General features: G+C 42.6%; 2 protein-coding genes across 3 annotated transcripts; one reads left to right on the plus strand and one right to left on the minus strand.

Moving 5' to 3' along the window:
* Nucleotides 1-974: 974 nt before the first annotated feature.
* On the plus strand, nt 975-12,532 carry trmt2a (tRNA methyltransferase 2 homolog A). 2 transcript variants are annotated; one of them, XM_029678441.2, is made up of 12 exons: nt 975-1,082; nt 1,366-1,997; nt 2,351-2,459; nt 3,498-3,679; nt 4,035-4,149; nt 4,517-4,632; nt 4,720-4,831; nt 11,083-11,205; nt 11,432-11,507; nt 11,732-11,848; nt 11,933-12,029; nt 12,119-12,532. In XM_029678441.2, exons 2-12 carry the CDS (start codon nt 1,369-1,371, stop codon nt 12,318-12,320), a joined length of 1,878 nt encoding a protein of 625 aa, XP_029534301.1. In that variant the 5' UTR covers nt 975-1,082; nt 1,366-1,368; the 3' UTR covers nt 12,321-12,532. The 2 variants fall into 2 exon arrangements, with proteins under 2 accessions (XP_029534301.1, XP_029534302.1); XM_029678442.2 differs by having other exon boundaries at nt 978-1,110.
* A 27-nt stretch (nt 12,533-12,559) lies between these two features.
* LOC115140225 (microprocessor complex subunit DGCR8-like) lies at nt 12,560-24,290 on the minus strand. The gene is made up of 14 exons (XM_029678445.2): nt 24,175-24,290; nt 22,667-23,677; nt 22,046-22,220; nt 21,673-21,815; nt 21,069-21,432; nt 20,621-20,818; nt 20,327-20,428; nt 20,110-20,208; nt 19,884-19,966; nt 19,627-19,727; nt 19,420-19,526; nt 19,009-19,136; nt 16,715-16,828; nt 12,560-15,102 (listed from the first exon to the last, which is right to left on the minus strand). The coding sequence occupies exons 2-14, from the start codon at nt 23,357-23,359 to the stop codon at nt 15,019-15,021; spliced, it is 2,391 nt and encodes a 796-aa protein (XP_029534305.1). The 5' UTR covers nt 23,360-23,677; nt 24,175-24,290; the 3' UTR covers nt 12,560-15,018.
* Nucleotides 24,291-24,844: the final 554 nt, after the last annotated feature.

A 24,844-nucleotide genomic window follows, 5' to 3' on the forward strand; every position in this document is an offset into this window, starting at 1 on the left:
AAACTGCTCTTTACCAAATACAATAATTACGAACATGTTTACACTCTGTGTATTATTGTTTTCTTTATTAAATATGATTATTTGTTTGCAGTCCACTTCAAAGTATACTCTACGCATTTCCTAACTATGTGAAAGGTTGCTACATATAATCAAAAGTGGCATGTGTGTTTGAAACGTTGGATAAATACGTAGCTAGCTAAAATGTCAACAAAAGTAAAAACCTGACACATTGCAACCAAAGAGTTTTTATAACTAACCCAAGATAGACCAGAGCCTGTCGGTTACAATGGGAGCGAATTAATCACAGTGGGCAGAGCAAACAATGAGGTGGGCAGAGCCAAGCACGAGCTAGTGAGATCCTATTGGCGCGATCTAGCATTTGTTAGCATATTTCCATTAGGTAACGCCTACTCTGTGAAGTGCGCGTGTGCAATAACTCAATTCGCCCTTTGCACTCCTGAAAAACGCAATTTTTTAAAACTTTGGCAAAGGGTAAAGTCTACAAAATGCAGTCCACTTCGTTTGTTACATATTGTAGTTTTGAAAACAGAAAACAAATTTGAAAGGGCTTTACTATTTTAACGGGCTTTACATTGAGCCATAAAATAACGTATGAACGTATAACACGAGCAAATTAAATCGATGAGACAATTTGCATAATGTCGGCAAAAATCAATCTCGTTCCATCTTCCCCCACTGCCGGTCACTGGGCTTCCTCTCATTGCCATATTTGGTAGTGAGTGGAAACGCCAACCGGATGCTTCAACGCCAACCGGTGAAATATCGGGCTCGGGTTTATCTGTAGATCTAGCAGCTTCGTCAATTCCTGTGTCGGAACATTTTTTTTCTTTGTTCTAAGATTTATCATTCTACCATAACACAATCAGCAGGAATCATGCAGAATGCATTCAATAAATTGTCAGTGAAAATATATAGTGACGTATTTTTTTCTTAACGCCTCAATGTCAAAGTTCATATTTTCCACGTGTCCCACAAGATGGCAGCCCGCAGTTTCTTATAGTCAGAAGTGAATTGCCCATAAGCAAATATTATTTGTCAGAGCTGTAAGAGCAAAAGTGAAGGTGATTTTATTGTTTGCTCTTCTGTTTAGTAAGTCCTAGGCTAGCCGTTAATTTCAGTGCTAAATTATGCTCGTGCTTTTGGTCATTTGCTTTGCTTAATCTCAGCCACTTTGCTACACTCATTGTAACTAACTACTCCGTAAGATCTGCATAACTAAAGAAAGCAGTGCAGAAGTAGTGCATGTCTGATATGTGTATTTTCAAATGTCACTTATGAAATGCAGACTGATAGTCCAGATGAAGCACACTTTTGTTAATGATGTCCACTATCCCCCTCAAACAGAACATGACAGATGTTGGTGACATCCCAATGGTAGGTTCTCCATCACTGAATGAGGAGAAGACATCTGACCCCAAAGAAGATGCAGTAGATGGGGTGAAAACAGATGAACCCAATGCTGAAGGTGGAGGAGAAGAAGCAGCTTCTTCCGACCCTAATAATCTGTACCGCTATGTCCAAGCGGACCTCTTCACCTCTGAGATTTTCAAAGTGGAGATCCAGAACCTTCCCAAATTCATCGGTTTCAATGACTTGAAGAAGTTCCTGGAGAAGCATCGCCTTAACCCGCACAAGATCAAACTGTTCGGGAAGCAGACGTTTGCCTTCGTCACCTTCAAGAACGAAGAGGAGAGGGACAAGGCCATGAAGATGGTGCACGGCATGCAGTGGAAGGGCCGGGTGCTTAGTGTGCGCCTGGCCAAGCCCAAGGCGGACCCTATGCTCAGGAAGAGGGGGCGGGATGAGGCCGGGAGTGCCGGGCAGCCCCCCTCCAAGCGGAAGGAGGCAGAGGAGGACGAGGCGCCGCTCAGCATACAGATCGCCAACGTGGTGACGCCCCTGTGGAATGTGCCTTATGAGGAGCAGCTGAGGAGGAAGGAGCAGGAGGTGGAGGGGGTGCTGCAGAGACTGGCCAGGTACAGAGATGTGTATAGGCCCATGCCATGTGTGGCTTCTGGTTCACTTCACAAGAATAACCTCAAGTGGGGCATCGATAGGATTACTGCAGTCTATTGCATTATATCCTGTCTTATTATATCCTGCAATGAAAGACACCACATAAATTTACTAATGAGATGACTTCATAGTTTATAGATGACTTTAAGGCCTTTATCTGGTCCTTCCTTTGCTCTAATGAACAGAACAATTGGACATCTTTATTTGAGTATGTCTTTAATAACAATTGCCTACAGAGAAGTCTGTTACTCAAACTACACAAAGGAAAACTGACTGTACATCATGTTATTATGTCCTCCCATTTTCTGTTCAGAGAAATAGGCAACACCAACAAAGCGATGCTGCCCTGGCTATTTGTGCAGAAGGAGAAGTACAAGAGAATGTGTTGCCCTCTGGAAGAAATTCGCCCATCTCCGTCACAGGTACAATGCAATACTGTAGAAACCTCTCTGAGTGCTGTTGTTTTGAGAACCCCAGGATGTTATATTTAAGCAATAAGGCCCGGGGGGTATATGGCTAATATGTCAGAGCAGATCACTGCACCTGTACATAGCCCATCTGTAATTAGCTCATCCAACTACCTCATCCCCACACTCTATTTATTTATTTATTTATCTTGCTCCTTTGCACCCCAGTATCTCTACTTGTACTTTCATCTTCTGCACATCTACCATTCCAGCGTCCACCATGGCCTATTTATTGCCTTACCTCCCTTATCCTACCTCACTTGCACACACTGTATATAGACTTTTTTCTACTGTATTATTGACTGTATGTTTGTTTACTCCATGTGTAACTCTGTGTTGTTGTATGTGTCGAACTGCTTTGCTTTATCTTGGCCAGGTCACAGTTGTAAATGAGAACTTGTTCTCAACTAGCCTACCTGGTTAAATAAAGGTGAAAAAATAATAAATAAATAAATACCACCCCAAAGGGCTGTTCATTTGCGCAATGCAGAGTGTCTGGATACATGCAGAGTGCCTGGATACAGCCCTTAGCTCTGGTATATTGGCCATATACCACAAACCCCTGAGGGGCCTTATTGAGATAATAAACAGGTTACCAACGTAATTAGAACAGTAAACAAGTCGTTTTGCGTCAGCCAATAAGCATCCAGGGCTCGAATGACCTGTTTATAATAGGCCTACATATGGCCCTGGCAACCTGGGGTGAACGTTTGCTGTCACAGCTTGTACAGGTTTTCTGTGACTACATCAAGAACCTGAAATCATTATGCCTTTTTTGTTGTGGGGTTGATTTAACTAAGTCCAGATGCACTCTGGCCTTTTGATCATCCTGCTGAAAATGAGTATCTCAGCTACTAGCAAGGCGTTTGACAACCTGGTGTCTTAATGAAATACATACACTGACTGCAGTCCCTGCCTGAGTATGCACATGCTGAACTTTGACCCTAAGCACCCTTTGACCCTAAGCATCCTTTCCCTACTCTTATCATGCAGGTTGAATACAGGAACAAGTGTGAGTTTGTCATTGGTATTGGAGCGAATGAAGAGGATAAGACCATAGGCTTCAGACTGGGGAAGTACAAAGGGGGCTCCTGTGCCGTGGTGGGACCCTCAGACAGCATCCATGTCACCACTGAGGCCAAGAGAGTGGTCAGTGAGTTCCAGAAATTCATCAGGTATTAATGTCATCTTACTGAGAGGGAGGCCTCATCTCTGTCCTGCACTGATCCCGCCCTGATCACAGGACTCAATGTCACGTCTCAGTTAAATATTCTGGCCACTGTATCAGATCTGCCCTATATACACTATTTGATCTATATACTGGTTTTAGCATGCAACAAGAAGGAATCCAAAACAATGCTGCACACAGCAATACAATAGCCTGGTGGCCTCAGATCTGTTTCTGCTGAATATACAACTTTTCTGGCATAGTTTCAACAGCTCTAGGACAACCAGGCCAGAAGAATGGGGGTGCTAGATGTAAATAATGTTATCACCTTCTTTTGACCCATAATTTGTTTATCTACACAGGACAACCCCATACTCAGTGTACAGCCCTGAGACATACGAGGGCCACTGGAAGCAGCTAACAGTGCGGACCACAAGGACCAAGCAGGCCATGGCTATGGTGTTCTTTAACCCACAGGTACAAATAAAACATTCTTCAATGTGATTAATATTACATTATAAACTGGGTGGTTCAAGCCCTGCATGCTGATTGGCTGAAAGCTGTGATATCAGATCGTATACCACAAGTATGACAAAACTTTTATTTTAACTGCTCTAATTACGTTGGTAACCAGTTTATAATAGCAATAAGGCGTTGCGTCGTGCAAAAGAACAGCCCTTAGCCGTGGTATATTGGCCATATACCATGGTACAGAAATGTACACATTATGCGTTCTGATCTAAGAATCACTACATTCATCACTGGATTCTTCAGCTGAACAATATAAGTGTAGTGACTCTCCTTTTAAATCCTGTCATTTCTTCTCGCCTTTCCTACTTTGCAGAAAGTTGAGGAAAAAGAACTAAATGTCCTGAAGAGCTCTATGAAAGAGTATTTCACAGAGGGTGATGGGAAAGAGAGTGGTGTAACTGCTCTGTACTTTGTGTCAGAGGGACAAAGGTAAGATCTTTAGAAAAACAACAATTTAACGGTGTGAGAATGCACATGGAAATGTTGTGATTGACAGATAATGTTGTATTCACTAAGGCAATCCCCTAACCCGGAGGACTTGCCGTGTGAGCTGGTAGCTGGAGAGGAGTGTATTCACGAGGAGCTTCTTGGCCTGAAGTTCAGGATATCCCCCCATTCTTTCTTCCAGGTGAGTATCCCATGTCACGTATCTTAGCTGTAGAGTCTTCATCCTATTTACTTAACCATCTTCGGTCCATTTGGCATAGTTTTTAAAATTATATTTCATTATATTGAGATAGTGTTGTATTTCCTCCACCATTTTAAGAGCCTCCAAGTTAGTGTCTCTGAGGTACAGCACTATGAACTCTGTTCTGTAGCTGTAAAATACAGTGGGTATCATATTTGGATTTCTTCACATTTTAAAGTGGGAATAAAAATGATTTAATTGTCATTTTTTTGTCAACGATCTACACAAAAGACAAATTCTAACTTTTTAAATATTAATGAAAAATAAAACTTGATTGATTAGATAAGTCTTCACCACCCCTGAGTCAATACATTTTAGAAACACATTTGGCAGTGATTACCCGCTGCAAGTCTTTTTAAGTCTCTAAGAGCTTTGCATACCTGGATTGTACAATATAAAACTAATTCAAGATGTTGGTGGTCATAGCTTGACAGCCATTTTAACTCAAAAAGCTGATTTAAATTATTATTATTATTATTTATTTTTTCACCTTTACTTAACCAGGTGATTTGAGATGTTTCTACCACTTGATTGGAGTCCACCTGTGGCAAATTCAATTGATTGTACATTTGGAAAGGCACAGACCTGTCTATGTAAAGGTCCCACAGTTGACAGTTATCATGAGGTCGAAGGAAGACCAAGCCATGAGGTCGAAGGAAGATGGCGCCGACAGTGATGGTCGCCTCGCTTCGAGTCCTTAGGAAACTATGCAGTATTTCCTTTTTTAAAATGTATTACATTGTTACCCCAGGAAATATTATTACATACAGCCGAGAAGAACTATTGGATATAAGAGCGATGTCAACTTACCAACATAACGACCAGGAATACGACTTTCCCAAAGCGGAACCTCTGTTTGGACCACCACCCAGGACAATGTATCTAATCCCAGAAGCCGACCAAAAACAACAGCGCCGCAGAAGGGGCGCCGCAGAAGAAGCCCTTTAGCAAGGACTGCTCCCCCCTCTCCTCCATGGCTGACTTGAGTAAAACACTTAAACGTGTTAACCCTCGCAAGGCTGTTGGCCCAGACAGCATCCCTGGCCGCGTTCTCAGAGTATGCTCAGACCAGCTGGCTGGTGTGTTTACGGACATATTCAATCACTCCCTATTCTGCTGTCTCCACATGCTCGAAGCTGGCCACCATTGTTCCTGTACCCAAGAAGGCAAAGGTAACTGAACTAAATGACTACTGCCCCGTAGCACTCACTTCTGTCATCATGAAGTGCTTTGAGAGACTAGTCAAGGATCATATCACCTCCACCTTACCTGCCACCCTAGACCCACTTCGGTTTGCATACCGCTCCAACAGGTCCACAGACGATGCAATCGCCTGCACACTGCCCTATCCCAAATATAATACCTATGTAAGAATGCTATTCATTGACAACAGCTCAGCATTCAACAACATAGTACCCTCCAAGCTCATCATCAAGCTGGAGGCCCTGGGTCTCAACCCGTCCTGTGCAATTGGGTCCTGGACTTTCTGACGGGACGCCCCCAGTTGGTGAAGGTAGGAAACAACATCTGCACTTCGCTGACCCACAACACTGGGGCCCCACAAGGGTGTGTGCTCAGCCCCCTTCAAACTCCCTGTTCACCCATGACTGCGTAGCCAGTCATCAAGTTTGCAGACAACACAACAGTAGTGGGCTTGATTACCAACAACCACGAGACAGCCTACAGCGAGGAGATGAGGGCACACAGAGTGTGGTGTCAGGAAAACAACCTCTCACTCAATGTCAATAAAACAAAGGAGATGATCGTGGACTTCAGGAAACAGCAGAGCGACCACCCCCCTATCTACATCGAAGGGACAGCAGTGGAGAAGGTGGAACATTTTAAGTTCCTAGGCGTACATATCACAGACAAACTGAAATGGTCCACCCAAACAGACAGTGTGGTGAAGGCGCAACAGTGTCTCTTCAACATTAGGAGGCTGAAGAAATTGTCACCCAAAACTCTGATAAACCTCATCCTGGTTTGGCAACTGCACCACCCTCAACCTCAAGGCTCTCCAGAGGGTGGTGCGGTCTGCACAATGTATCACTGGGGGCAAAACTACCTGCCCTCCATGGCACCTACAGCACCCGATGTCACAGGAATGCCAAAAAGATCAAGGACAACAACCACCCGAGCCACTATGTCCTCTCACTGTCAACTGCGTTTATTTTCAGCAAACTTAATGTGTAAATATTTGTATGAACATAAGATTCAACAACTGAAACATAAACCGAACAGGTTCCACAGACATGTGACTAACATAAATGGAAATGTGTCCCTGAAAAAAGGGGGGGATAAAAAATCAAAAGTAACAGTCAGTATCTGATGTGGCCACCAGCTGCATTAATTACTGCAGTGCATCTCCTCCTCATTGACTGCACCAGATGTGCCAGTTCTTGCTATGAGATGTTACTCCACTCTTCCACCAGGGCACCTGCAAGTTTCCGGACATTTCTGGGGGGAATGGCCCTAGCCCTCACCCTCCGATCCAACAGGTCCCAGACGTGCTCAATGGGATTGAGATCCGGGTTCTACGCTGGCCATGGCAGAACAATTACATTCCTGTATTGCAGGAAATTACGCAGAGAATGAGCAGTATGGCTGGTGGCATTGTCATGCTGGAGGGTCATGTCAGTCCGATAATGCTGTGACACACCGCCCCAGACCATGATGGACCCCCCCACCTTCAAATCAATCCCGCTCCAGAGTACATGCCTCGGTGTAACGCTCATTCCTTTGACGATTAACGCAAATCCGAACATCGCCCCTGGTGAGACAAAACCACGACTCGTCAGTGAAAAGCACTTTTTGCCAGTCCTGTCTGGTCCAGCGACGGTGGGTTTGTGCCCATAGGCGACGGTGTTGCCGGTGATGTCTGGTGAGGACCTGCCTTGCAACAGGCCTACAAGCCCTCAGTCCAGCCTCTCTCAGCCTATTGCGGACAGTCTGAGCACTGATAGAGGGGTTGTGTGTTCCTGGTGTAACTCTGGCAGTTGTTGTTGCCATCCTGTACCAGTCCCGCAGCTGTGATGTTTGGATGTACCGATCCTGTGCAGGTGTTGTTACACGTGGTCTGCCACTGCGAAGATGATCAGCTGTCCATCCTGTAGCGCCGTCTTAGGCGTCTCACAGTACGGACATTGCAATTTATTGCCCTGGCCACATCTGCTGTCCTCATGCCTTCTTGCAGCATGCCTAAGGCATGTTCATGCAGATGAGCAGGGACACTGGGCATCTTTCTTTTAGTGTTTTTCAGAGTCAGTTGAAAGGCCTCTTTATTGTCCTGAGTTTTCACAACTGTGACCTTAATTGCCTACCATCTGTAAGCTGTTAGTGTCTTAACGACCGTTCCACAGGTGCATGTTCATTCATTGTTTATGGTTCATTGAACAAGCATGGGAAACTGTGTTTAAACCCTTTACAATGAAGATCTGTGAAGTTATTTGGATTTTTACGATTTTACGAATTTTTACGAATCTTTGAAAGACAGGGTCCTGAAAAAGGGACGTTTCTTTTTTTGCCGAGTGTGTATATATACTGTGTTTTATACCATCTATTGCACCTTGCTTATGCCGCTCGGCCATCTCTCATCCATATATTTATATGTACATATTCTCATTCACCCCTTTAGATTTGTGTGTATGAGGTAGTTGTTGGGAAATTGTTTGTGCAGTAAGATCTAACAAGTAATCTGTCGGAACTACACTCGCATTAACATCTGCTAACCATGTGTATGTGACCAATAACAGTTGAATTGTCTGTAGAGCTCTGAGACAGGATTGTGTCGAGGCACAGATCTGGGGATGGGTACCCAAACATTTCTGCAGAATTGAAGGTCCCCAAGAACACAGTGGCCCCCATCATTCTTAAATGGAAGTAGTTTGGAACCACCAAAACTCTTCCTAGAGCTGATCACCCGGCCAAACTGAGCAATCGGGGGAGAAGATCCTTGGTCAGGGAGGTGACCAAGAACCCGATCGTCGCTGACAGAGCTTCAGAGTTCCACTGTGGAAATGGGAGAACCTTCCAGAAGGACAGCCAATACTGCAGCATTCCACCAATCAGGCCTTTATGGTAGAGTGGCCAGATGGAAGCCACTCTTCAGTAAAAGGCACATGACAGCCTGCTTTGAGTTTGCCAAAAGGCACCTAAAGACTCTCAGATCATGAGAAACAAGATTCTCTGGTCTGATTAAACTAAGATTGAACTCTTTGGCCTGAATGCCAAGCGTCATATGTGGAGGAAACCTGGCACCATCCCTTTGGCGAAGTATGGTTGTGGCAGCATCATGCTGTGGGGATGTTTTTCAGTGGCAGGGACTGGGAGACTAGTCAGGATTGAGGGAAAGATGACTGGAACGAAGTACAGAGAGATGCTTGATGAAAACCTGCTCCAAAGCACTCAGGACCTCAGACTGAGCGAAGGTTCACCTTTCAAAAGGACAACTACCCTAAGCACACAGCCAAGACAATACAGGAGTGGCTTCCAGCTATAGCCCGAACTTGAACCCAATCAAACATCTCTGGAGAGACCTGAAAATATCTGTGCAGTGACGCTCCCCATCCTACCTGACAGAGCTTGAGAGGATCTGCAGACAAGAATGGGAGAAATTCCCCAAATACAGGTGTGCCAAGCTTGTACCGTCATAACCAAGAAGACTCCAGGCTGTAATCGCTGCCAAAGGTGCTTCCACAAAGTAATGAGTAAAGGGGTATGAATACTTATGTAAATGTGATATTTCAGATGGTAATTCTTTATACATTTTCAAAAATGTCAAAAAAAATATTTATTTGTCATTAGGGGCTATTATGAGAAGGGGGGGGGTCAATTGAATCAATTTTAGAATAAGGCTGTAACGTAACAAAATGTGGAAAAAGTCAAGGGGTGTGAATACTTTCTGAATGCACTGTTGGTCATTATTGTAGAGTCACTACAATGTTGTTGATCCATCCTCAGTTTCTCCCATCATAGCAATTGAACTCCAATGGCCTCATGGTGACATCCTGAGTAGTGTCCTTCCTGTGCTGCAGCTCAGAAGGATGACTATCTTCAATGTTTCTGGGTGGTTTAATACGTCATCCACAGCACAATTATTAACCTGACCATCTTTAAAGAGATATTCAATGTCTGATTTGTTATTGTTACCCATATTCCAATCACTGCCCTTCTTTTATGAGGCTTTTGAAAAGCTTCCTGGTCTTTGTAGTTGAATCTGTGTTTGAAATGCAATACTTGACTGAGGCACCTTATAGATGTTGTATGTATCGGGGACAGAGGAAGAGGTAGTCATTCTAAAATCATGTGAGTCCATGTACACTGAACACAAATATTAAGCAACATGCAACAATTTCAAAGATTGTACTGAGTTACAGTTCATATAAGGAAATCAGTTAATTGAAACAAGTTCATTAGGCCCTAATCTATGGATTTCGCATGACTGGGAATACAGATATACAGTGGTGCAAAAAAGTATTTAGTCAGCCACCAATTGTGCAAGTTCTCCCATTTAAAAAGCTGAGAGAGGCCTGTAATTTTCATCATGGGTACACTTCAACTATGACAGACAAAATGAGAAAAAAAATCCAGAAAATCACATTGTAGGATTTTTTATGAATTTATTTGCAAATTATGGTGGAAAATAAGTAACAAAAGTTTATCTCAATACTTTGTTATATACCCTTTGTTGGCAATGACAGAGGTCAAACGTTTTCTGTAAGTCTTCACAAGGTTTTCACACACTGTTGCTGGTATTTTGGCCCATTCCTCCATGCAGATCTCATCTAGAGCAGTGATGTTTTGGGGCTGTTGCTGGGCAACATGGACTTTCAACTCCCTCCAAAGATTTTCTATGGGTTTGAGAGAAATAAGCATTATGTGCATATGGAAAATCTCTGGGATCTTTTATTTCAGCTCATGAAACATGGAACCAACACTTTACATTTTATATTTTTGTTGCAAAGTCACACTTTACTCCTGAAGTAATTTAGGCCTTCCTCAACAAGGGGATGAATACTTATACAACAACTATATTTTAATTATTACAAATGTATTTTCCCTTTTGACATTATTGCGTATCCTATCCATTGACCCACAAAAATCACAATTATATTTCAATCCCATGTTGTAACACAGCGAAAAAATGCAAGAGGAATGAATACTTATTATACTCACTGTATGTCATTGACCAGGTGAACACAGGGGCAGCTGAGGTGCTGTACTCAGCTGTAGGAGAATGGGCCCAGCTGGACAAGGACAGCACTGTGCTGGATGTATGCTGCGGGACAGGAACCATTGGCATCTCACTGGCTAAGGTACTATAGAGAACAAGAGAAATGTGTTCGTTGACTTATAAATAAAGACACATGGCATCCTACATACATAACAAGCAGGGTTGGGGGTCAAGTGCATTTCATTTAAGGAATTAAACTGAAATGGTATTTAACACAACCCTGATTACAACTGTATGGATCAATCCGTCTGGAAATGGATTCGTCCCTTTCTCTGTTGACATTATGAGTCGCACCCTGTGTCCTCCAGAGGGTGAGGAAGGTGATTGGGATAGAGATGTGTCAGGAAGCAGTGAAGGATGCCAAAGTCAACGCGAAGATCAATGGTAAGAGGCTAAATCATATTGGTGCCTGGCATCTACTGACACTTGACCAATGAGGCCAGAAAGAGTTAAGCGTGACATACAGTACATGTTCAAATCTAATATCTAAAATCATACATATCTAATATCTAACTCTTGAATATTCCCGACCCTCTGCCTAATCAATACCCCAATACATTTGCTGTAGTGCTATGACAGAGAACCTGACTGTGACTGAAATATTTCAGGGCTGAGTAATATTGAGTTCCACTGCGGAAAGGCTGAAGATGTGTTCCAGATGGTGCTCAACGCTGTCGTATCCCCCAGCATCACCGCCATCGTGGACCCACCGAGAGCGGGCTTACGTATGTTACAAAATATACCGAATCAGTTTGTCCATGCACTGTATATTTCAATTGAGTGACAGTAATTGATTGTGTACCATCTAGATTCAAAGGTCATTCTGGCAATCAGAAGAGCGGAGCATCTGAAAAGGCTGGTTTATGTGGCATGCAATGCCAAGGCAGCCATGAACAACTTCATAGAGTGAGTATAATACCCTATCCTTTTCATTCTGCACGTGCAGAATGTCATCTCCATGGGGATTCTTCTGGTTCTAAATTTGAGCTGTGTAGTCTGTGCAGGGCTCCCTCCAACCGTGTACGTGGAGCTCCGTTCCGTCCGGTGCGGGCAATGGCTGTGGACCTCTTCCCCCAGACCATGCACTGTGAGATGCTGCTGCTCTTTGAGAGGGTGGATTACAGCTCCAAGAGCAGCAGTGAGAAACCTGAAGAAATGACCCAGGGCACTAGCGAGAAGCCAACCACCACAACTTAATAGCACAACCGTTGACCCTTTGCAGTCTCACTATCTGCTCATTAAGTTCAACTGTTTTCTACACGTTAATATGTAATCAACGTTATATGGATTCTGTAGTTATAATGTACCATTAGGGGCAGGATAACACTGCATTTCAGTTTTATTTTAATACTGCCTTGCTGTATAATATTGTTTTACAACTTAAAAATAAAAATATCTCAGTAAAATAAGCCCTTGATGACTAATACAAGCAGGGGTCAGCCATGACAACTTTATTTGCATAAATGAATTTCACTGAAAGTCAGCAATCCCAAGTCACAGTTACATACTTCATTTTCTAGGCAGCAATATCTAGCAAATAACTTCCAAGTGTAAAAAGCATTTTCACACACACTTGGTAAGACAGAACACACAGGGGGAAGCACATTCGTAAAGCAATCTACTAACACAGCAGCCTTGTTCCCATATACGATGAAGTGTTAAGGTGCAGTAGACATTCAGGAAAAGCCACACAAACCAAATACTTCACACAACGAATGCACAGCAATTTATATTTTGTTCTAGCAGGTATTGCATCTTTTTTTCCTTTCATGTATTGTGTGCAGCAACCTACAGTATTCTATAAAAATGCATAAGACTAAGCTTTGGTTCACACTGCTCCTTTAGCTATCAGATTTAATAATGACATGATTGTATTTTGTTAAGAGGTAAAGTGTACCAACTTCATTCCTGTAGATTGCCTTTTGAGGAGAGGATCACAGTTCCACATATCAATGCTTGAAAATGTGATTGATCAGTTGTCACAATGTTTGCAAACAAACGTACACAAAACCTTAAATAATTCTTATTTAAAATCCATATTTGCTAAAGGCAATTCTTTCAAAATATCAATATTACTGTCTTGTCAAATTATTACAAACAGGCTAAACAATAAATGCTGTAACAAGAAAGAGGCTTGGTCTATCCATTTCCCTTTAAGAGGGGACCTGGGCCCTGTGAATGCTCTGGGGAGCCCTACATGAAATGGGTGAACTTAGGTAACAGGTAGCCAATTGTTTTCTTATCCGTTTATGGGTCCAAAATCGCTTTATTTTTTTTCCCATTAGTCCACTGTTAAAGTCCTTTAATGTTTTGCAGGTTAGCAGTCAAGTTATTGGGACTTTCAAGAAGCAAAGTGCCACATTATCATGATGCAAAATGTCTATCACAGCAGCTGAACTGTACCAAATAGTAAGATGGCCTGCATGTTGTATTGTTTTGCTTTAAATAGAGTCCCAAAAATAATTACGTGACTAACACAGAAACAAACAAAAAAAGTCTTCTTAAATATGTAACTACCTTGAATATCTCAATCACTTCTCTGACTACAGTACTCCAAGCCCTAGTGCCTGTGTTCTGTCTGCAGTGCAAACATGGCAACAGGATCTTAGCTATACAGATCACCCTGGTTGTCACCTGTCCATTGATATGTTTCTTCCTGTGCTTCCAAAACAAAAAGGCAATTAAAATCATTAGTCCCGCTTAATAGGTCTCGAGATGAATGTCCATTCCCTAATTAATTCAAAATGAATTTCTCGTACTAAAGACCACGAGCATGTAACAAGTATATGACTGGGGCCTCCCGTGTGGGACAGTGGTCTAAGGCACTGCATCGCAGTTGCTAGCTGTGCCACTAGAGATCCTGGTTTGAGTCCAGGCTCTGTCATAGCCGGCCGCGACCGGGAGACCCATGGGGCGGAGCACAATTGGCCCTGCGTCGTCCGAGTTAGGGGAGGGTTTGGCTGACAAGGATGTCCTTGTCCCATTGCACTCTAGCGACTCGTGTGGCGTTTCCTCCGACACATTGGTGCGGCTGGCTTCCGGGTTAAGCGGGCATTGTGTCAAGAAGCAGTGCGGCTGTAACTACCAATTGGATACCAAGAAATTGTGGAGAAAAAAGGTTAAAAGTAAGAACAAAAAATAAATAAACCCCAAAACATGACCGGACAGCAAACGATGCATTTGAATATATAACTTTTTTCTTAACAGGTTTACAAGCAAATTAAGTTGGCCATCCAAATTATACACGACATCAATCATCAATAATTTCCAATGACAACAGCATATAAATTAGTTTCCCACAGCGTATCTGTATAGCAAAAGCAGAGAGAGCAAACTGATCCGTGAGAATAGGTAATGCTTTTAAGTATACAAGGAAACCTGTTAGGAATGTTCAGTCTCTGTAAAGTATCAGGTACTTTAGGTTATATTTGGAGCGTATTATAAATTCAATCAATGCAATATAAATGGAGGGGTCTAGTGGTTGTCGGCAGTTATTACTACGCACAGTAAACAGGCTGACAATTTCTTGTGGATCTTAGATACATGTCAAGTCATCTCAACCAATCTGTCTGCAACCCCTATGGTTCAATTTATAGAAGTGCCACTGTGTAGAGATTGCATCTAGAGGTAGATGGTGTTAACTCTACTGTCTGTTAGTGCATTTGTCCTAATCCTACCCTACCCAATAACAATGAATAAAAAAGACCTTTGGAGTAAAATAATAAACAGCTTGGAGACAGTGCTAAGAAGATGACCACCGCTATACTAGAAATGTCCAGTTGTATTGCCATTTTACAATGATGCATAATTGGATGGTGGAGTGGCTTTTAAAATCGGACAGTGACTATGGCTACCATTGGTCAGTGCCATGTTAGATTGGTTGCAGTGATGGTTCCTAGACGTCAACAGTGCAGAGGGGCTGACTACCAGGCTGGGCTGACTCCATTATGGTCATCTTGGGCTTCTTCCTGGTTTCCTCCTGAACACAACATAAAGACACATCAGGGTTGTATTCATTAGTGCACACAGTAGCAAAATGTTTTGCACCAGAAAACAAAAACAAGCATTTCTTATTGGACAAGTTCAGGTAGTTTCCTAATGTTCGGTGCCTAATGAACAAACCCCAGAAAACAGTTTGAACTGCTGCACCAACCTGTGAGAAACTTACCTGGGGAAAAAAATTATTCAAGATCATAATCCAGGCTACATTTACAACCAAACATGACTTACCAAATCTCCTTAGTGTCTTTGAAATATAAGGTACGGATGGAGTAACCATAGGAACATGACAGCCCAATAGCCATCATCACTGTTACATCCTCAGAAAGCATGAGCTCCTGAGTTGGGAAGATCTTGTACAATACACGGACGCATGTCTTGTATTCAAGATCCTAAATGGCCTGGTTCCCCCTCCACTCAGTATTTTTGTTAAACAGAAAACCCAAACATATGGCAGCAGATCCACAAGGTCAGCCATGAGAGGTGACTGTATAGTTCCCTTAAGGAAAAGCACATAGTAAATCAGTTCTCTGTGAGAGCTTCCCATGTCTGGAATACACTGCCATCAGACACACATAACACTTTCACAAAATGCTTGAAGACATGGCTAAAGGTCAATCAGATTTATGAACATAATCCCTAGCTGTGTGTTGCCGCTTTCCATGTTGTCTGTAGCTTGTGAGGTGTGGAAACACTGTTGCTTTTATGAATTTTGTCTTGCTGCTTTTTGTTCTATGTCTTGCTTGTCCTATGTTGCTATTGTCTATATTGTAATTGTTTTTAATAACCTGCCCAGGGACTGCGGTTGAAAATTAGCCGGCTGGCTAAAACCGGCACTTTTACTGAAACGTTGATTAATGTGCACGGTCCCTGTAAATATAAATAAACTCAACAGTGCAGAGACATGGCAAAAGGCACAAAGGCCAGAAGAATTTAGTCTAGGTACAAAGGTTGGAAGATATATGCTACTCCAAATATCACAATATAATAGTTCTGCGCCGGTAATGGCTAGATAATTCCACTGTGCAATTTGTGCTTATTTACAATATTACAGTCGCATTATCATTAAATAATCTTATGGCAAATAAATAAGGCTTAGTTCATTTAAACTTTATATTCAACATATTGGTACAATTTAACTGATAAAACTGCAGTTTTGATTTTTAAAATTCAAATAGAGTATAGCCTTGCACATCACAATATATCGTCAAATGTCAAATATCACGATATTGGATTTAATCATATCGGCACAATCCTACTGGAGTCCGTGCAGCTTAGACAGCCTGACAGGGTTCGAGTGTAAGGTAGAACCCTCTAAAACAGGGCTCTCCAACCCTGTTCCTGGAGAGCTACCATCCTGTAGGTTTTTGCTCCAACCCTAATCTAGCACACCAGATTCTACTTGATAAGCGGAATCAGGTTAGTTAAAACTGGGGTAATAGTCAACAGCTACAGGAGGGTAGCTCTCCAGGAACAGGGTCGGAGAGCCCTGCTCTAGAAAGAAACTCCCTGACGAGGCCAAACGCAGAGGTTAACACCAGAGACCTAAGATCTAGTAGGAGCTCCTACTACACTTTACAGCTAACCCTTACCCTCTCCTTAGCCAGTTTCCTCATCTCCTCTTGCAGTTTGTTCAGGATGTGAAGATTTGGCCTGTTCTTTTTGGCATACTGCTGAAGTTCAATCACACTCTTGTCTGAATTTTCCTGCAGAGAACATAAAAAACAACATCTATAGAAATGACAGATATACATCTGGTTGAAAGAGGAGCAGCATATGCAATCAGATCAGTATTAATCAGTTTTGCCAAAGCTGAGCCGAAGTCTATATGACCCAACAGCAGTGGAGTGGCTGTGGCGAGGTACAGTATATGAGGTGTACAGCAGATTTTCCGTTAGCTGCCAATAACCTTTTTTAAAAAGCCTATAAATAAAATTGGCACAGGTCAATTGTCCGGGAGAAAAAATAAAATCCCATTGCGAAATAATGCATTTTTGCTTGAAATACCAGTCGATGTAGCGGGAGACATGCTGCAACAGCTCATCAAACAGCTGTTTGTTGCTGCAATCGCTTGTCAATATTTTTATCAAAACAAAGCCACGATTGAAAGGCCTACTTTCCCCCCACCCCTCAACTGGTAAATTGAAGCTCATTGGTACTAGGCAGGCTTCAGCATATCACACACCACTTTGCAGTGAGCTGGAGACGATTTCCATTTTGAAGACATACTTAAACTGTTTGAAACCTGAACATTTTACTACATATTTTGAGGCATGTCTTACCTTGCCAAAGTAGCCTTGCCAAAATCTAACCAAACGTGCAGGCAATTATTTCATAAAGACTTCCATATGCCATTGAAACAAGTAGCCTTTTTCTCTCATGTCCTATTGGTTTTTAAACCAACTTTCTTTCATTGTCCAGTAACCAAAGACACAATCCTAGTCATATGAACAACCCATGCTACTTTTGGCATATTTAGATATCCCCTCTTTCTAAAATCTCTGTTATATGAAATCACTCACAATGGTTTTTTCCGGTAATTGCATTATGGAACTAACATTTGTGGGTAGCCTACTGCCTTGTGTGCATTGTTGCGCTTAGAATGTGAAGAAATAACAGTTTATCAACATTTTAAGCTAAACCTTCTGATCTGTTACATGAGCCTCATTGCTTTTGAATCTGTGTTTTTTTTTTTAAAATGTAGCCTAGGCCTACTGGTTGTATGAATTTGGGATCTATCGTCCCACAACTGTCCCAGTCTGTTTGGAATAAGCCATTTCTTTCTCGACAAGCTGACCAATAGAATAGGTCAACTTTTCTAATATGGGGGTTAGTAGATTGACGTAGGCTAGAGATTTTGTTGTTCATTACTCATCTTGTTGGTTGAGGAAAAGTAAATGTGGACAGTTATTCTAACATAAGAGGAGTGTGGGTTTCAAGTTTGGGGAAGCTAATTTTCACCATAAAAATGCCCCTTCCATGCATCCTGATATAAGATAGCATACCCTTCATAATGTGATTAATAATTAATAATTTAGGCTAATAATACAACTCAATCACTGTTCGCAAAAAAGACTGTTGAATGCAGTGTGTAGTGGCGTAGAGTAGACAGGCTATAACACAGGAAAATGTTGGCCTTTCATAAACACATTTCATGCAATTCTACTACATTTTATATGACTGGAGACATTACCAAAATCTTTTTTAATACAACCAAAATTAAAAGGGTAGTCTACTCTGGGCCTATGAAAAGGGGAGACGAATACAATATGATGTCCATCTAACCTCGAGGAAGAAATTATTGTCCAAAAACAAACAAGTGTCACTAACCCAATGATAAAAACAGTGAATATGCACACTCACCAGCGATATGGCCGATGTTCTCCGCTGGTGCTAATTAAGTTAAAGAATTGTAATAAATAAAAGACAGATTGGAATGTCTTCTCGTTGTCTTCTATTTACAGAAATATCCATTTTGCTTTCCAAACAGTTTTTCCATTCATGTATTTTTAAATATTGCAATATGCCTGGCTGGGTCTCTCTGTTTTTCACTGACAGTCACAACTCAACAATCATCTATTTGGTATTTCCAGCGCGTGCTCTGCCCAAATTGCTGGCCCTTCAGACTGTAGGCTATCAAAAATAAAACAATCCACACTTTTTTTTAAAGAAGCTAATAATCCGCTGGCCAAACCATGCTTTCTGGTGTAGTAGCCGATTTTGAATTATTTGATTTATTTGTGTATAGACAGGAGTAAGCTATTTTGGCTATATAATTTTGGCAATTTAATCAAATGTACTTTGTCCGGTAAATTCAAATGCTGCCGGTCAAATGAATGGCGCCACATTTTCCTAACAGAAACCCCAGTGTACAGGTAGTACTTACCTTTTTAACCATCTTATTGCTCTCTCTGCCATACATGCGGAGCAGTGACCCCCAGTTCTTCACGTGAGGGTGCAGCATCTGTAGGATCTTCTGAGACGCCAGCTGCTTCCCCACACGTTTATTCTTGCCTGAAAAATAAAACAAAACACTGATTACTCCCATTTGTAATGCTAACACATTTACACGACACAGAGCGGCTTTGAGCAGGACAAATCAGAGCCATAATATTGTATATACAAAGGTACAAACAGTGTCCAGTGTAAAGGTTGGCTGAATTCTCTATACATGGCTCAGACAAAAAACAGAGCACTTGTAATGCTGCTTTTACACTACATTAACACAGAGTGGCATGGAGCATGTTAGGTCTGGGACTTGCTGTGGTGAGTGGAGGGTCAGTGTGGGGCTACATACACCATCCGCGCACGGTATGCTTTCCACACGTCATCACATATTCACTCTTCTGGTTCTTTCCTGGGATCACCTCAAACTTGATGCTGGTGTCACCCATTCCATGGTTTCTGCAGGGCACAAGATATGGTTGAAATTCAAGGTTAATAGATGAATCAGATCAGAACTAGGAATTTAAGGTATTCTTACACCTCATGTCATGAGTCTTACCTCTTAAGGCACTCGTGTAGAATCTGATATGGCGAGAGTAATCCTGCTTTATTGGTCAGTTCGTACACCCTTGAATCTTCAATACTGATATGATTAAAATACTGCAGGAAACAAAAACGCATGAATGGACATTAGTATTCATCCAGCTTACCAACCCGCTGGTAAAGTTCAATGTTATAAAAGAGACATGTTATCAGACCAAACACAGAAGCATGACATTGAATTAAATGGCTTTCCAATGATTGACAGGCTGATACCTCCAGTTCATCCCCTTCTACAAGCTTCTCCTCAGACGTCTGCTTCACAAAGTCAGGGATGAGAATCTCCAGTGTGGCTCGAGCTACAGGGGAGACATCAGTGAAACAACAAGCCAAATGGTCTGCTATATTATGCCTTAAACACATCTTACAGTTTCCAGACAGCCTTTGCAGCTGCTTCAGAAGATCCATCATTATTTTAATTTGTGAGATAAGAGTACTGTACCAGCTTTATTCTTGGCAAGTTTTTTACTGCTTGCAGTTCCTGTGCCATATGTCACTCCCTCTATTATGACGGAGGCTCCAAAGGGTTCACTTGGGTTCTCTGGGGATATAGAAAAGACAGGATGCGTTTGGCCCAGCCAGAGCTTTTGGCGATTTGTTTTGTTCGAAGAAAAGCATGTCACTTGTACAAGCTAGTGGAAATCAACAGAGGGACTTACCACATTCAAAAAAGTTGTAAACAGGTCGGACCTTTAAGACACGTTGCATATATTCATGTAGGATGCAAACTTCAGATTTCCCATTTGGGTTAATGACAAACTCTGAGAAAAAGAAAGGAAAGAGTTGAGATTACCTCAATACTCCTCACTGAAATAGTTATTAAACTATGCATGCATCCACAATGGCACCCTCATTCCCTATATAGTGTACTACTTTTGACCAGAGCCCTATAGGACCTGTGAATAAGATTCCAATTCAGATGTAGCCTGTGGTTCTTCTTATGCATCCGGTACCTTTCTTGGTGGGGGTATCTGATACAGACAGAGTGATGAGTTTCTGGTTGGCAGGCAGAATGGGTCTCTCTGACTCAGCCTGTTTCCTCTTGATGTCCCTGTTGAACTGCCTGCGCTCTGCCCAAGTACGGAACTTCTTCACGGTCACTTGTTCAAAGTCAAAGCACTTCTCCAGGTAGCTGCGGAACTCCTCAATTTCTGGCGGGGTATCAATAAGGGAGGGGTATAGGTTATATTGTCGCTTTAATTAACATGTATAGATATTCTTCACATGATGTGTCCTATACATTTTTATTGCAAGAAGTCTAGAAAATGTCAAGGCCCACACCCACAAACACACTGTCATCCCCTATGCTTACAAGAAATTAAACATACCATCAGCCATGGCATTCAAAACTACTACCTGCTGGCAAGTCAATTGCTCATCATGGAGTGTGTTCACCCTTACCTATCGATTCATCTTTGCACACCTCCACCTTGGCCCTGACCTGTCCGAGAGCCCCCTGGGCCATCTCACAGGAGTGGGGCATCTTGCCATGCAGGACAGGGCACCCCTTTATGGTCCCCTCTGTGACCAGGCCTGTCTCTATCTCCACCTCCACCTGTCCCTCCCCCAGGCCCACAGTGGTAGGGTCCTCCTGGGCAGTGGAGTCAGGCTCGTCTGGTCTCTCCATGGAGTCTGCCTCGTCCCCAGGCTTCACCGGAGACACTTCAGCGTTGGGCGTCACCTCTCCGTTCTGTTCCCTCTCCTCGCGATCCTTAATCTTCCTATAGTGCAGGCAAGGGATGCTACTGGTGGGAGGGTCATGTTTCTGTACACAAGGGGCAAGAGAAGTTTGGTCATGGTTAGAAGCCGATTGTTAGTTGTTTGAGAAGAGAGAAATATTCCTTTAGTTTGACCATTCCTACCAAAACACAAATTATACACCAGTATAGTGAATAACAATGGGGTTCCTGGCATGTTACTAAACAAACCAATAAATAAACAAAAAAAGGTTTAAAATGTACAGCAGTAACTGGGTTCCATCTGTCTTATGTATTCTACGTCCTACCCTGATGCTCCCGGACCCCAGAAAGTAAGGTCTGGACCAGGTCACCACTCTGGTCTCTCTGTGCAGGTAGACTGGAATGCCAGAGTTATGGAATGTCATGATCCATCCGTCAGGTAGTGGCTCAGTGGGTGGACGCCCACGACCTAGGAAACACACACACATCAATACACACAAACACGAGACGCTACACATGAAACATAAGCACCATATATACACACAATCTGAATCTACTACACATCTCACACCATCAATGTCCTCTCACCAACATGTGCCACTCGGTATAAGATATGATATGAACACACAACATTAGTATGTGCCAGGCTCAGATACTACGTTACAAAAGGCAGATCAGCGCCAGACATCGACCACTCACTCTTCAGGACTGTCTTAATTTTGGTCATCATGGGCTGAACACCTCCCTCCACATCCCTGTCGGATGCGTGATCACTGTCTCCTGCATACTCAACAGCCCCCTCTGCCAGGCGCATCTTTTTGGGCACGGGCATGCCCTCCTCCAGCAGAGCGTCTACATCATTGTCAAAGTCTTCCTGGAAAAGACATTCATTGAGGGTGGGGAGAAGGGAGGGTGTGGGGGGAAGACCTAACCAGTCATGACTTATGGTTAAGAGAGTACATTCGAACACACTTTTAGCATACCAACTATGTACATTTCCAGTAGGAAAGATATGGATCTCCTGCTGCTTCCATCAAGAATAAAAAGGATGCACAAGCTGACATTTTGCTGGTGACATTGGAATAGAATGTCAGAAAGAATGGCTGACTATAAACCATTAACATTTTCATTGGTGAGACAAATCGTACTGGGCTGGCATTGTAGCACATCCTCCAGTTGCTGGAACTGTGCTAGAAAATATTCAAGCCAGCACAGTACGGTTTGGGATAGCCCTTTAGTGTGAAACGTGCACAAAATATCAGTGAGTGGGTGATGATGAGGCTCTGCAGAGGCAAAGACAGGGCCCCTTTGGTTACGTACCTCATATGAGATATTTACGTTCTCTTCGTCAGCATGATCCTGTTGAACTATGACCTCTGACCTGAACCCCCCCTGCTGCACATCCTCCGTGTCCAGGAAGTCCTGACTGAAGTCCTCCAGCTCATCTAGGACCGCAAACTCCACTTTGTTCTCCAGGTCTGCCTCTGCCTCCTCCCCTCTCCTCCCTGCACTGACCACCCCAGGCCCTGAGCTACCGTCCACAGCCCCTGGCTCTGTATCAGCATCATAAAACTCACCATTAAGGCTCTCTGAGCTAGTCTCCCCTTCACCACCACCCTCCTGACCTATCCCTGTGTACAGCACCTTCCTATCTTTGCTCCTACTGGTATCTACGACACTGACACTGATCTTAATGTCTCTGAGTAATTTGAGGTCTGGCAGAAACTTGGTGACAGGGGGTGCGTGGCGGGCTGTTCTAGGGCACAAGGTGCCGGGTTCAGCCTCATCTGACAGGTTATTAATGAAGGTTATGGAGCCCTTGGTCTGGAGGCCCTGGCCCCCTGCTGGGGTGTGTGTGTGTCCATCACCACCAGAGCTAACGTCCATTTCCTCTGCGTCACTGGACGTTTGCAGGGGGGGTGTTGGAGGCTGCGCTTTACCATTAAGGCCCTCCGAGTTCAAATCATCAGGTGGCTCCAACGGTAAGGGGGGTAATATGTCATCCATCTCCATGTTGACTGTTTCTTATGAATTACTAAATATAACTGCTCTATGGGTCACCCTGACTGTTTTGGCAATTATTTCTCATATGCTTTCAGCTAAAAGGCATGCAGAAGCACATTGCACACAATATTTAGAAGAATAAAAAAAAATCCCTGTATTGACCATGTACCAGTGTTGAATATGCTAAGATGACTACATTGTTCTTTGCATTAATGTAGACAGTCTTTTAGAATCACTGTCTCAATTATTGGAAATCACAATGCATTCAGCTTATATTGCTCAGATCTAGGCACTATTCATCCTCCACTGGCGAATCTTCTGTCAGAGCTAGAAAAAGCAAGATAACATAGTCAATGACAAACCAAGAGAACAACATTGAGATGCAATAATTTTGACATAGGTTACTGTATGCCTTGTAGAATGTAGCTGAGTGGAAGCTATGCACATTATGAATCACTTTTAAGATGGAGAACTAACACAGACAGAAATGAGTGCGAGTCTTTGCAATCCTTGCTTGATTGCAGAATGCTAACGTTAGCTTCCTGCCTGTGCAAGATAGTTGGCAAACTCGATTCACCCTGCAATTTCAAGTAATGCAGAAACTTTAGCTACTGGTTAGCAATATGGGGCGACTTCCAAACTGAACGACATGGAAAGATGACACATTGTATTGTCCTTCTACGCACGAACCTAGCTAGTTAACTTTAACAACCTGGCTAGCTTAGCTAAAACTTGAAGCTAAGCGATTTAACTACACAATAAGGTGTCAAAATGACTAGACAAAACACTAACCACAGAAACATTGACCAGATTTGATCACTCACCTATATTTTATTTCCTCCATTTTCTTTTCTTTGCTAGCTAATATAAATTATGTTATTCTTCTGACGAGGCCAGACAGACCCCGTTCCGCCATCTTGCCGAATGCTGCAAACTGCTGCAGACTGCTTCGGAAGTTCCACCCCCAATACCGGCTTTTTTAAGATTGACCGCTCATGTGCCCATTCACCATTTAGTTCCACATGAGCACACCAATCACCAACCGATAAAGGCAGACCTTTCACCGGGACGAAATACTGCCGGAATAAATAGACCAATCAAACATTAGAATAGATTACAGTTTTACAATTCAGAACCGTAGGAACAGTTGGGTTGAGAAGTGCAGTGGCCGCATACTGTCGATAGGTGGCAATCATCTTCACCAGTAACATTGTATGCAAAGTAGCTATCGTTCATCAACATATATACTTTAGAATTGATGAGAAATTGTATCAAATTAGATCTTTGTTTTGATGGATAATCAATCCCCTGATTTATACAACCCCGCTGTTTATAATCAGCATGAATACAATGTACAGACATAGCCATCATGTTTACTGAAGAACCAAAAATGTCTGCGATTTAAATCAGAATCAATATACTACACTGATAAAAAATATAAATGCAACATGTAGCCGAGTGTTGGTCCCATGTTACACGAGCTGAAATAAAATA

Source organism: Oncorhynchus nerka, linkage group LG13 (genome assembly GCF_034236695.1).
Source record: "Oncorhynchus nerka isolate Pitt River linkage group LG13, Oner_Uvic_2.0, whole genome shotgun sequence".
In the NCBI taxonomy this organism is placed as follows: domain Eukaryota; kingdom Metazoa; phylum Chordata; class Actinopteri; order Salmoniformes; family Salmonidae; genus Oncorhynchus; species Oncorhynchus nerka.

Bases quoted from the DNA above. Each gene is read 5' to 3' on its own strand.
- trmt2a (XM_029678441.2), top strand. From the start codon at position 1,369: ATGACAGATGTTGGTGACATCCCAATGGTAGGTTCTCCATCACTGAAT. The intron at 4,150-4,516 runs GTACAAATAAAA...CCTACTTTGCAG, and splicing joins TGGTGTTCTTTAACCCACAG to AAAGTTGAGGAAAAAGAACT. The intron at 12,030-12,118 runs GTGAGTATAATA...TGAGCTGTGTAG, and splicing joins GCCATGAACAACTTCATAGA to TCTGTGCAGGGCTCCCTCCA.
- LOC115140225 (XM_029678445.2), bottom strand. From the start codon at position 23,359: ATGGAGATGGATGACATATTACCCCCCTTACCGTTGGAGCCACCTGAT. The intron at 20,819-21,068 runs GTAAGGGTGAAC...ATACCCCGCCAG, and splicing joins GTGCAAAGATGAATCGATAG to AAATTGAGGAGTTCCGCAGC. The intron at 20,209-20,326 runs GTAAGTCCCTCT...CTATATCCCCAG, and splicing joins TTACAACTTTTTTGAATGTG to AGAACCCAAGTGAACCCTTT.